Source organism: Lampetra fluviatilis, chromosome 57 (assembly GCF_964198595.1).
Source record: "Lampetra fluviatilis chromosome 57, kcLamFluv1.1, whole genome shotgun sequence".
NCBI classification, from domain to species: Eukaryota; Metazoa; Chordata; class Hyperoartia; order Petromyzontiformes; family Petromyzontidae; genus Lampetra; species Lampetra fluviatilis.
In genome coordinates, this window is record NC_136331.1 from 1,984,131 (window position 1) to 1,997,952 (window position 13,822).

General features: G+C 53.2%; 1 protein-coding gene across 1 annotated transcript in view; it reads left to right on the forward strand.

The window, feature by feature from the left end:
- Nucleotides 1-1,532: 1,532 nt before the first annotated feature.
- Nucleotides 1,533-13,822, forward strand: part of LOC144950357 (uncharacterized) — a 31,638-nt gene continuing 19,348 nt past the window's right edge. Inside the window, exons 1-3 of the mRNA XM_078880472.1 lie at nt 1,533-1,617; nt 8,137-8,218; nt 9,734-9,816. Coding sequence (XP_078736598.1) covers nt 1,533-1,617; nt 8,137-8,218; nt 9,734-9,816 — 250 coding nt within the window. The remainder of the gene's footprint in view (nt 1,618-8,136; nt 8,219-9,733; nt 9,817-13,822) is intronic.

The following is a 13,822-nucleotide window of genomic DNA, read 5'->3' on the forward strand; positions in this document are numbered from 1 at the left end:
CGATCTCTCCCTCCCCCTCCCTCCACCCTCCCCCTCCATCACCCCTCCCCTCCTCCATCACGACTCCTCCTCCTCCACTCTCTCTCCACTCTCCTCCAACCCTCCCCCCTCTCGCCCCTCCCCCCTCCCCCTCTCTCCCCCTCCCCCCCTCTCGCCCCTCCCCCCTCCCCCTCTCTCCCCCCCTCCCCCTCTCGCCCCTCCCCCTCTCCACTCTCACTGAGAGGCGCCGCCTCTCAGCGCCACACCAAGCGGACCTGCAGCCGGGACCAGTCCGAATATCATCGTCATCAGCAGCAGCAGCAACATCATCAGCAGCAGCAACATCAGAAGCAACATCATCAGCAGCAGCAGCAACATCATCAGCAGCATCATCAGCAGCAGCATCATCAGCAGCAACATCAGCAGCAACATCGTCAGCAACATCATCATCAGCAACAACATCATCAGCAGCATCATCAGCAGCAACATCAGCAGCAACATCGTCAGCAACATCATCATCAGCAACAACATCATCAGCAACAACATCATCAGCAGCATCATCAGCAGCAACATCAGCAGCAACATCGTCATCAGCAACATCATCATCAGCAGCAACATCATCATCAGCAGCAGCAACATCATCAGCAACATCGTCATCAACAACATCATCAGCAGCAGCAACATCATCAGCAACATCAGCAGCAACATCGTCATCAGCAACATCATCAGCAGCAACATCGTCATCAGCAGCAGCACCACCAACATCATCATAAGAGAGCAGCATCAACACAATCAACAGCGTCATCAGCACCATCACCACCAGCAGCAACATCATCATCAGCAGGAGCAACATCATAAGAGAGTAGCATCAACACAATAATCAGCAGGAGCAACATCATCAGCACCATCACCACCAGCAGCAGCAACATCATCATCATCAGCAGCAACATCATCATCATCAGCAGTAACAGCAACATCATCATCAGCAGGAGAAGCAACAGACGGGCAAGAGGGGCAGCCGCTGCTTCTGCCCATCGACAGTCGCTATAACAGCTACAGTCTATAGTAGCTGTAGTAGCTACAGTCTATAGCAGCTACAGTCTATACCAGCTACAGTCTATAATAGCTACAGTCTGTAGTAGCTACAGTCTATAACAGCTACAGTCTATACCAGCTACAGTCTGCAGTAGCTACAGTCTGTAGTAGTGACGGCTGTAGTAGCTACAGTCTATAACAGCTACAGTCTATAGTATCTACAGTCTATAGTAGCTACAGTCTATAACAGCTACAGTCTATAGTAGCTACAGTCTATAACAGCTACAGTCTATAGTAGCTACAGTCTGTAGTAGCTACAGTCTATATCAGCTACAGTCTATAGTAGCTACAGTCTATAGTAGTGACGGCTGTAGTAGCTACAGTCTATAGTAGCTACAGTAGCTACATTAACTACAGTCTATAGTAGCTACAGTTTATAGTAGCTGTAGTAGCTGCAGTCTGTAGTAGCTACAGTCTATAGTAGCTACAGTCTATAGTAGCTACAGTCTGTAGTAGCGATGGGAGACGGCGAGAGAGAAAAGCGCAGTCGCAAGCCGGCCAGGCCGCTCAAGAGGAAACTTCCTGCCGAGATGGCGGCCTCTAGTGGCGAGCAGGTGAGTGGGTGGGTGAGTGGGTGGGTGGGTGAGTGACTGAGTGGGTGGGTGGGTGAGTGACTGAGTGGGTGGGTGGGTGAGTGACTGAGTGGGTGGGTGGGTGGGTGAGTGACTGAGTGGGTGGGTGATTGACTGAGTGGGTGGGTGGGTGATTGACTGAATGACTGAGTGAGTGATTGACTGAGTGACTGAGTGAGTGAGTGACTGAGTGACTGAGTGAGTGACTGAGTGGGTGAGTGGGTGACTTAGTGGGTGGGTGACTGAGTGAGTGGGTGGGTGAGTGACTGAGTGGGTGGGTGGGTGAGTGACTGAGTGGGTGGGTGGGTGAGTGACTGAGTGGGTGGGTGGGTGATTGACTGAGTGGGTGGGTGGGTGATTGACTGAATGACTGAGTGAGTGATTGACTGAGTGACTGAGTGAGTGAGTGACTGAGTGACTGAGTGAGTGACTGAGTGGGTGAGTGGGTGACTTAGTGGGTGGGTGACTGAGTGAGTGGGTGGGTGAGTGACTGAGTGAGTGACTGAGTGACTGACTGAGTGGGTGACTGAGTGGGTGACTGAGTGAGTGACTGAGTGACTGACTGAGTGGGTGAGTGAGTGGGTGACTGAGTGACTGACTGAGTGAGTGGGTGAGTGACTGAGTGAGTGAGTGGGTGAGTGACTGAGTGGGTGACTGAGTAACTGACTGAGTGACTGACTGAGTGAGTGACTGAGTGGGTGACTGAGTGAGTGACTGAGTGAGTGACTGAGTGACTGAGTGGGTAACTGACTGAGTGACTGACTGAGTGAGTGAGTGACTGAGTGAGTGAGTGGGTGAGTGACTGACTGAGTGAGTGGGTGACTGAGTGAGTGAGTGACTGAGTGAGTGGGTGAGTGACTGACTGAGTGAGTGGGTGACTGAGTGAGTGGGTGACTGAGTGAGTGACTGAGTGAGTGACTGAGTGACTGACTGAGTGACTGACTGAGTGGTTGACTGAGTGAGTGGGTGACTGACTGAGTGACTGAGTGAGTGGGTGACTGAGTGAGTGGGTGACTGAATGAGTGAGTGGGTGAGTGACTGAGTGAGTGACTGAGTGAGTGGGTGACTGACTGAGTGACTGACTGAGTGACTGAGCGAGGGATGGGAGGATGGCGAGTGTGGTGCTGACAAGGGCGGTGTTTTGGTCGTGGTGATGTTTGAGAGTTGTGTGTGTGTGAATGTTTGTGTGATGGTGATGTTTGTGAGTTGTGGTGTGTGTGTGAATGTTTGTGTGATGGTGATGTGGTGTGTGGTGATGTTGGTGTGGGTTGTGTGATGGTGATGTTTGTGTAATGCGGTGTGTATGTGAATGTTTGTGTGATGGTGATGTGGTGTGTGGTGATGTTTGTGAGTTGTGGTGTGTGTGTGAATGTTTGTGTGATGGTGATGTGGTGTGTGGTGATGTTTGTTTGGGTTGTGTGATGTTGATGTCGTGTGTGGTGATGTTTGTGAGTTGTGGTGTGTGTGTGAATGTTTGTGTGATGTTGATGTAGTTTGTGGTGATGTTTGTGTGGGTTGTGTGATGTTGATGTCGTGTGTGGTGATGTTTGTGTGGGTTGTGTGATGTTGATGTGGTGTGTGGTGATGTTTGTGTGGGTTGTGTGATGTTGATGTGGTGTGTGGTGATGTGGTGTGTGGTGATGTTTGTGTAATGCGGTGTGTGTGTGAATGTTTGTGTGATGGTGATGTGGTGTGTGGTGATGTTTGTGTGGGTTGTGATGGTGATGTAGTTCGTGGTGATGTTTGTGAGTTGTGGTGTGTGTGTGAATGTGTGTGTGATGGTGATGTGGTGTGTGGTGATGTTGGTGTGGGTTGTGTGATGGTGATGTGGTGTGTGGTGATGTGGTGTGTGGTGATGTTTGTGTGGGTTGTGTGATGTTGATGTAGTTTGTGGTGATGTTTGTGTGTGTACTTGGTTTGATTCCCGCTCACGGCCAACACCACCAGCAACAATGATCTGAACCGGTCCTGGGCCTCCCCTAGGTCGACTCAGCCTCAAATGAGTACCTGGTGCGGGTGTAGTAAACATCGCCACCCCCTCGTGTGCCGTGCCGGCCTTCACAGCAGGGCTTGCCCCAACAGTCTGTTAGAGCCTTCACAGGCGAGGGCCTTCCTCTGTTGATGGTTCACGTGGGGGCTTGTGTGTGTGTGTGGTAATGATGATGTTGTGTGTTTCGGTGTGTGATGGTCGTCAACCACCACCCGGTCCATCACCATCGTCACCAACATCACCAGAACCATCGTCACCAGAACCATCGTCACCATCACCATCGTCACCAGAACCATCATCATCGTTAACCACCATCACACGATGGTCCTGGTGATGATGGTGATGGCCCTGGTGATGGTGGTGATGGTCCTGGTGATGGTAGTTGATGATGGTGCTGGTGATGGTGGTTGGTGATGGTGGTTGGTGATGGTGATGGTCCTGGTGATGGTAGTTGACGATGGTGGTTGGTGATGGTGATGGTCCTGGTGATGGTGGCTGATGATGGTGATGGTCCTAGTGATGGTAGTTGACGATGGTGATGGTCCTGGTGATGGTAGTTGATGATGGTGATGGTCCTGGTGATGGTAGTTGGTGATGGTGATGGTCCTGGCGATGGTAGTTGATGATGGTGATGGTAGTTGATGATGGTGATGGTCCTGGTGATGGTGGCTGATGATGGTGATGGTCCTGGTGATGGTGGCTGATGATGGTGATGGTCCTGGTGATGGTAGTTGATGATGGTGATGGTCCTGGTGATGGTAGTTGGTGATGGTGATGGTCCTGGTGATGGTGGTTGGCGATGGTGATGGTCTTGGTGATGGTAGTTGATGATGGTGATGGTCCTGGTGATGGTAGTTGATGATGGTGATGGTCCTGGTGATGGTAGTTGGTGATGGTGATGGTCCTGGTGATGGTAGTTGGTGATGGTCCTGGTGATGGTAGTTGGTGATGGTGATGGTCCTGGTGATGGTAGTTGATGATGGTGATGGTCCTGGTGATGGTAGTTGGTGATGGTCCTGGTGATGGTAGTTGGTGATGGTCCTGGTGATGGTAGTTGGTGATGGTGATGGTCCTGGTGATGGTAGTTGGTGATGGTGATGGTCCTGGTGATGGTCCTGGTGATGGTAGTTGACGATGGTGATGGTCCTGGTGATGGTGGTTGATGATGGTGATGGTCCTGGTGATGGTGGTTGGTGATGGTGATGGTCCTGGTGATGGTAGTTGATGATGGTGATGGTCCTGGTGATGGTGGTTGATGATGGTGATGGTCCTGGTGATGGTAGTTGATGATGGTGATGGTCCTGGTGATTGTGGTTGATGATGGTGATGGTCCTGGTGATGGTAGTTGATGATGGTGATGGTCCTGGTGATGGTGGTTGATGATGGTCCTGGTGATGGTAGTTGATGATGGTGATGGTGCTGGTGATGGTAGTTGATGATGGCGATGGTCCTGGTGATGGTAGTTGACGATGGTGATGGTCCTGGTGATGGTAGTTGACGATGGTGATGGTCCTGGTGATGGTAGTTGATGATGGTGATGGTCCTGGTGATGGTGGTTGGTGATGGTGATGGTCCTGGTGATGGTAGTTGATGATGGTGATGGTGATGGTCCTGGTGATGGTGGTTGATGATGGTGATGGTCCTGGTGATGGTAGTTGGTGATGGTGATGGTCCTGGTGATCGTGGTTGGTGATGGTGATGGTCCTGGTGATGGTGGTTGATGATGGTGATAGTCCTGGTGATGGTAGTTGATTATGGTGATGGTCCTGGTGATGGTAGTTGATGATGGTGATGGTCCTGGTGATGGTGGTTGATGATGGTGATGGTCCTGGTGATGGTAGTTGATGATGGTGATGGTCCTGGTGATGGTAGTTGATGATGGTGATGGTCCTGGTGATGGTGGTATGTGGTGGTGATGGTCTTGGTGATGGTGGTTGATGATGGTGATGGTCCTGGTGATGGTAGTTGATGATGGTGATGGTCCTGGTGATGGTAGTTGATGATGGTGATGGTCCTGGTGATGGTGATGGTAGTTGACGATGGTGATGGTCCTGGTGATGGTAATTGATGATGGTGATGGTGCTGGTGATGGTAGTTGATGATGGTGATGGTCCTGGTGATGGTGGTTGATGATGGTGATGGTCCTGGTGATGGTAATTGATGATGGTGATGGTGCTGGTGATGGTAGTTGATGATGGTGATGGTCCTGGTGATGGTTGTTGATGATGGTGATGGTCCTGGTGATGGTGGTTGATGGTGGTGATGCTCCTGATGATATAAAATATTGGAAGAAGTCACCCCCTGTGAGTGGCTGGCTGAGGCGCCATCTGTTGAGGAAGTACTGAAGGCGATCCAGAGTCTGAGACCAGGAAAGGCACTGGGCAGAGATGATATCCCAAGCGAAATGCTGAGGGAGGGTGGCGTTTGTGTACAGACTGCCCGACATGACATCATAACAACAGTCTGGACCACTGGATGGGCTCCGCAGGATTGGAAGGATCCCCTGGTGGTCCCCCTCTTTAAGAAGGGGGACCGCACAGACTGTAACAACTACAGGGGTATCTCATTCCTCAGTGTGCCAGAAAAGGTCCTGGCAAGGATTATCCAACATCGCCTTGCTAGACACGCTGAGGAGAGGCTTGCAGAGCCCCAATGCGGTTTCAGGAAAGGGCGGTCCTGCACAGATGCCATATTTTCTGTCCGTCTGCTACAGCAGAGGCGTAGGGAATTCCAACAAGACCTACATCTCTGCTTTATTGACCTGGTCAAGGCCTATGATACCATCAGTAGGCCTGGGCTCTGGGTTGTTCTTTGTGCTTTTGGAGTCCCTGACCCTCTGTTCATGATCATTGAGGACCTTCATGATGGTGAGCAGGCCCGGGTAAAACTACGTGGCCGGGAATAGGAGCCATTCCCTGTATACCTTGGGGTGCAACAGGGATGTCCTCTGGCTCCCACATGAATTAACATCTATTTCGACCACGTAGTTCGTGAAGCCTTCGATGGCTGTACCGGAGGAATTTCCATCTGGTACAGATACAATGGGAGGGTGATCGATGCCCGGGTGCGGTCAAGGGTTGGCTCTCTATTGCTCAACCATGTTATGTATGCCGATGATTTGGTAATTGCTGCTCACTCAGAGGAGGAGTTGGATGTGCTGCTGCTGAACCTGGAGCGTGCCACTAAGAGGTGGAGCCTTACCATCAGCCCCACAAAAACTAAGCACATGCCTGGGTTTTTTGTACCATCGGACACTCCACCGCCACAACTCCCAGTTGGTGATGGGGCATTTGTGGAGAGAGTGGAGAGTTTCCCAAACCTGGGCAGTGTGCTCATGACCGGCTCCGGTTTGACAGCAGAGGTCTCACTCTGAATCAGTCGAGCGGCAATATCTTTTCATCGGTTGCGTAACGCTGTGTGAAAGCTACCTGGTCTGTCGCTCCGCACGAAGCTTCAGGTCTTCTCAGCCACGGTCATTCCTTCCCTTCTCTATGCTTGCGAAACGTGGACCCCCCTAATGGAGCATCTTCGCCGGTTGGAAACATTTAGGCTGGCCTGCCTACGATCCATCCTGGGTTTAACCAGGCTGGATTGTGTGAGGAGCTCACAAATCCTTGAAAGATCTGGGCAAAGTCCCATCGGTGAGCTCCTCCGGCAGGCAAGGCTGCGTTGGCTGGGTCATGTAGCCCGCATGCCCAGCCACCGCATGTCTAAACAGCTTTTGTTCGGCCGGATCGAGGGGGCTAAACGGGCGCGGCACGGGCTAGATAAGAGATGGAGTGATGTGGTACAGGAGGACGTGGAGCTGAGTGGACTTGCCGATGACTGGTACCAGCGGTGTCAAGATCGGCCTCAGTGGAGGAGGCTCGTGAAGGACGCTACTGGGCAGTTGGAGGCAGTCGCCCTCCAACAAAAACGGAGGGCGGAGGAGCGACGCTCACAACAATGAGCGGAGCGCCGGGTGGCTAAAGCACAGCAAGTTGGTACAGTAGGGGGCACAGGTGGTGCATCAGCCAGTCATCTCGGTCATCTCGGTCAATCGACCCGTGGCACCTGCTGGGTCTGCCCCGTGACCTCCTGCCAGCGGGCATTCGACACTTCACGTGGCCTTAAGGTGCACTTGGCCTGGCACAAGCGTCGTGGTGACATCACCGCCACTTAGTGGCGAATGGCGGTTGTTGTTGTGTATGTATGTGTGTGTGCGTGTGTGTGCTTGCTGGCCACCCACCCCCTCGTGTTCCGTTCCGGCCTTCATAGGTGCTCGCTAACAGCACTTGCCTCAACAGTCTGTTAAGGCTACATGGGGGATCTTTGTCTTTGTGTGCAGAAACACGTGGGGTGGGAGAGAGAGAGAGAGAGGTGTATGGCTTCAGTCGTAAATACACAACACTGGCTGCTGCTGTGATGATGGTGATATTGGTGGTGATATTGGTGATGATGGTGGTGATGTTGGTGATGATGTTGGTGATGATGTTAGTGATGTTGGTGATGATGTTGCAGGTGTGGGAAGCTGTGTGCAAGACGGAAACCAGCGACTCCGTGCCTCCCAGCTCCCCACTGCACCAGGCTGTCGCTGCCCTCGGTAAGCACAAAGACCAAGATCCCCCGTGGTTGGGTGGGTTACTTACGCCGTGTCTCACCATGTCACATCGTGTCTCACCGTGTCTCACCATGTCACATCGTGTCTCACCGTGTCTCACCATGTCACATCGTGTCTCACCGTGTCTCGCTGGATCTCACCATGTCTCACCGTGTCTCACCGTGTCTCACCGTGTCTCCCCGTGTCTCACCGTGTCTCACTCTCTCCTCGTGTCTCACTGTGTCTCCCCGTGTCTCACTCTCTCCCCGTGTCTCTCCGTGTCTTGCCGTGTCTCCCCCGTGTCTCCCCGTGTCTCCCCGTGTCTCGCCGTGTCTCGCCGTGTCTCGCCGTGTCTCCCCCGTGTCTCCCCGTGTCTCCCCGTGTCTCACCGTGTCTCCCCGTGTCTCACCGTGTTTCACCGTGTCTCCCCGTGTCTCCCCGTGTCTCCCCCGTGTCTCACCGTGTCTCCCCCGTGTCTCACCGTGTCTCCCCGTGTCTCCCTACGTCTCACCGTGTCTCACCATGTCTCCCCGTGTCCCCCCGTGTCTCCCCGTGTCTCCCTACGTCTCACCGTGTCTCACCGTGTCTCATCGTGTCTCACCGTGTCTCCCTACGTCTCACCGTGTCTCACCGTGTCTCCCCGTGTCTCACCGTGTCTCACCGTGGCTCACCCGTGTCTCACCATGTCTCCCCGTGTCTCCCCGCGTCTCACCCTGTCTCACCGCGTCCCCCCGTATCTCCCCGCGTCTCCCCGTGTCTCCCCGTGTCTCACTCTCTCCCCGTGTCTCACTGTGTCTCCCCGTGTCTCACTCTCTCCCCGTGTCTCACCGTGTCTCCCCGTGTCTCGCCGTGTCTCCCCGTGTCTCACGCCGTGTCTCCCCGTGTTTCACCGTGTCTCCCCGTGTCTCGCCGTGTCTCGCCGTGTCTCACCGTGTCTCCCCGTGTCTCACCGTGTCTCACCGTGTCTCATCGTGTCTCCCCGTGTCTCACTGTATCTCCCCGTGTCTCATTTTCTCCACGTGTCTCACCGTGTCTCCCCGTGTCTCACCGTGTCTCCCCGTGTCTCCCCGTGTCTCACCGTGTCTCCCCGTGTCTCCACGTGTCTCACCGTGTCTCCCCGTGTCTCACCGTGTCTCCCCGTGTCTCCCCGTGTCTCCCCGTGTCCCCCCGTGTCTCACCGTGTCTCCCCGTGTCTCACTGTGTCTCACCGTGTCTCCCCGTGTCTCACCGTGTCTCCCCGTGTCTCACCGTCTCTCACCGTGTCTCCCCGTGTCTCGCCGTGTCTCACCGTGTCTCCCCGTGTCTCCCCATGTCTCACCGTGTCTCCCCGTGTCTCGCCGTGTCTCACCGTGTTTCACCGTGTCTCACTGTGTCTCCCCTTGTCTCACCGTGTCTCCCCGTGTCTCACCGTGTCCCCTCGTGTCTCCCCGTGTCTCCCCGTGTCTCACCGTGTCTCCCCGTGTCTCACCGTGTCTCCCCGTGTCTCACCGTGTCTTCCCGTGTCTCACCGTGTCACAGACTCCTCCAAGGAGTCGCCGCCTCCCCCACGCCGGCGCCGCTTCCTCCTCGAGGTGAACGGCGCCGGCAAAGCGGAAACTCAGGTAGCGTCCCTTGCTCACCCACCTGCTCACCCACACACACTCACCCACTCACCCACTCACTCACCCACTCACCCACTCACTCACTCACTCACCCACTCACTCACTCACCCACTCACTCACTCACCCACCCAACCACTCACTCACCCATTCATTCACTCATCCACTCACTCACCCACCCACTCACTCATTCACTCAACCACCCACTCACTCACCCACTCACTCACTCACCCACTCACTCACTCACCCACCCACCCACCCACCCACCCACTCACTCACTCACCCACTCACTCACTCACTCACCCACTCACTCACTCACCCACTCACTCATTTACTCACCCACTCACTCACCCACTCACTCACTCACCCACTCACTCACTCACTCACCCACTCACTCACTCACCCACTCACTCACCCACTCACTCACTCACCCACTCACTCACTCACTCACTCACCCACTCACCCACCCACTCACTCACTCACCCACTCACTCACTCACCCACTCACTCACCCACTCACTCACTCACTCACTCACCCACTCACTCACCCACTCACTCACTCACTCACCCACTCACTCACTCACTCACCCACTCACTCACTCACCCACTCACTCACTCACTCACCCACTCACTCACTCACCCACTCACCCACCCACTCACTCACCCACTCACTCACCCACTCACTCACTCACTCATTTAATAACCCACTCACTCACCCACTCACTCACTCACTCACCCACCCACCCACCCACCCACTCACTCACTCACTCACTCACTCACCCACTCACCCACCCACTCACTCACTCACCCACCTACCCACCCACCCACTCACTCACTCACTCACCCACTCATTCACTCACTCACTCACTCACCCACCCACACACTCACCCACTCACTCACCCACCCACCCACCTACACACTCACCCACTCACTCACTCACCCACTCACACACACACTCACCCACCCAATCACTCACTCACTCACTCACCCACTCACTCACACACTCACACACCCACTCACTCACCCACTCACACACACTCACACACTCACTCACTCACTTACCCACCCACTCACTTACTCACCCACCCACTCAATAACCCACTCACCCACGCGCTCACCCACTCACCCGTTCGCTCACCCACTCACCTATTCGCTCACCCACTGAACCACTCACTCACCCACTAATTCACTCACCCACCCACCAACGCTATCACTCACTAATTCACCCATTCACCCACCCAATCACCCACCCACTCACCCACTCGTTCACTCACCCACTCACTGAGCCACTCACCCACTCACTCACTCAACAACTCACTCACCCACCTACCAATCAACTCACTCACTTACCCACTCACCCACCCACCCACTCACTCACACACCCACCCACTGAATCACCCACTCACCCACACGCTCACCCACTCACTCAATCGCTCACCCATCCAACCACCCACTCACTCACCCATTCATTCACTCACCCACTCACTCACCCACTCACTCATCCACTCATTCACTCAGTCACCCACTCACTCACCCACTCACTCAACAATCACTCATTCACCCACTCACCCACTCATTGGCCAGTGTTGTCAATGGTGAGAGTTGTATATTAGCGAGTCGTAGAGTAGGAATTGTTGTATATTAGCGAGCAGTTTATATTAGCGAGTGTTGTAGATTATCGAAGGTTGCATATTAGCGATCATTGTATATTAGCGAGTGTTGTACATTAGGGAGCATTGTTTATTGACGAGCGTTGTATGATCGGGAGAGTTGTAAATTGGAGAGCTTTGTATATTGGCGAGCGTGAGTCTGCTGACGAGCGAGTGTGGTATATTGGCGAGTGTTGAATTTTTATGGGTCGTATATTAGCGGTAATCGTGCATTAGCGAGTGTTGTTATTAGTGAGCGTTGTACATTGGCGAGCGTTTTACATTGGCGAGCGTTGTACATTAAATTTTGATTTAAACCTTTCGTGACTGCAGGGATTCATATTCTTGGTTCTTTTGGTAGTCACGTAGAAGGGAAATAGTAAAACACAGAGACAATTTCAACCGAGAAGATGGATTCTGGCTCAGCAATCATTGGAAGGACGTGATAAACCATTTCGGGTCTTGATTGATTGTGTTAATTGTGTAATGTGAGGATATATCCGGGTTGCTGATGGATCACACCTCGTCACGACGATTGGCTCTACCGGTCCTGGCCCATAGCCAATGGGGGGAAGTCTAGGGGCGTGGCCCTGACGTAATGGGAAGGTGACATCTGTAAGTAGAGGATTGGATCTGCTGGCTTTAGCCACAGCCAATGGGGGGACGAGTCAGGGGCGCGGTCCTGGGAACGTACGATGGAGTCTAGAAGATTCCATAGAGGTTAACCAGGATTGGTGGAAAGGTACCACATGACCCGGGTATTAAAAGAGGTGGAGACGGACAACACGTGGTCAGATCTGGAACGAACGGAGGGTGAGGCCACGCTGGAGCGGGGTCCAGGCTGCCACGTGGCCGCGCGCGTCTCTCTCTCTCTTCCTCTCACACTGTCTGTCAGCAGCATGAAGGAGTAAGATAGGAGTGTTGTGAACGAAAGACAAATAAAGACCGGATTCCAGAAGTCGCTTCCACGACCTTTATTACAATTGCATCCCCGGCGTTTGGCAGTACTGCTCCTGTTACTTTGTCGTCTCTCATCGGCTTCACTGTAGTGCAGAGGTCGCAAACGGGTTTTGATTCCTTACCCGTACCCGTACCCGGCCACACCAGGGTCGCAAACGGGTACCCGTAACCGGTCGTACCCGTACCCGGTCGTACCCGTATCCTACCCGTACCCGCAAACGGGTACCCGTACCCGGCCGTACCCGTACCCGGTCGTACCCGTATCCTACCCGTACCCGCAAACGGGTACCCGTACCCGGCCGTACGGGTACCTGTTTGCGACCCTGGTGTGGCCAGGTACGGGTAAGGAATCAAAACCCGTTTGCGACCTCTGCACTACAGTGAAGCCAATAAAAGACGACAAAGCAACCGGCCGGGTACGGGTAGGGTACGGGTATCGGGTACCTGATTGCGACCTCTGGGATGAAGCCATGTTGCAGGCGCGGGTGGGTTGATTCTAGGAACTTGAATTGTGAGAAGAGACAAGACGTTGGGAAATGAGTGACATACAGTTACTCACCAGTGACTCACGGCCTACCCGTACCCGGCCGCACCAGGGTCGCAAACGAGTACCCGTACCCGTACCCGGCCGGGTACGGGTAGCCGGGTATCGGGTAGGGTACGGGTATCGGGTACCCGGTTGCGACCTCTGCTGTAGTGGTGTTGGCTTTTTTGCACTTCTCCAACGTCTGCTACTGTTGCTTTGTCGTCTATCACACTGGTCAACAAATAAAAAACATGTTTTTCTGGCCTGGACTTTTGCAGCTGTTTTAGACTAATTGCAGGGTGCTGATTCCAAATCTGATTTGCTCTATCACATCTCATTTTTATGCTATCGGCATACCCCATTTTTATTGATTTTACCCAAAATTAACTCTGTCACTTATGATTGCAAGTTGTTGCGAGTCAGTGACTGCTTTAGTGTTCAAATATGGTGCTGTATTTTTAGGATAGTGTGTTTATAATATCATTTTATGTAGATATCCACATTTATTTAATATTTTTCTTCTGCAGTTTTTATTGAAAATGCAATATTTGATATCTCAAAAACCTGATGTAATAGACAAAAACTGACGCCAGATTTGGAATCAGCACCCCAAAATTACCTTAAAACCGTTGGAATACCTTATGCCAGAAGAAGTGTGTTGACCAATGTTATTGGCTTTTCTGCAGTGGCATTGGTTTCCTGCACCTTTATAGCCCCGCCCACTTCCCCCCCCCCCCCCGTCCAGTAGCATTGCACGCAACGTGACCCCCCCCTCCCTTGCTCCTCCCCCTCCATTGCTCCTCCCCCCTCTCTAACTTATATAACCTCGTACCACAGCATCTCTCACACTTCAGATAACATGTTCTTGGCTGTGG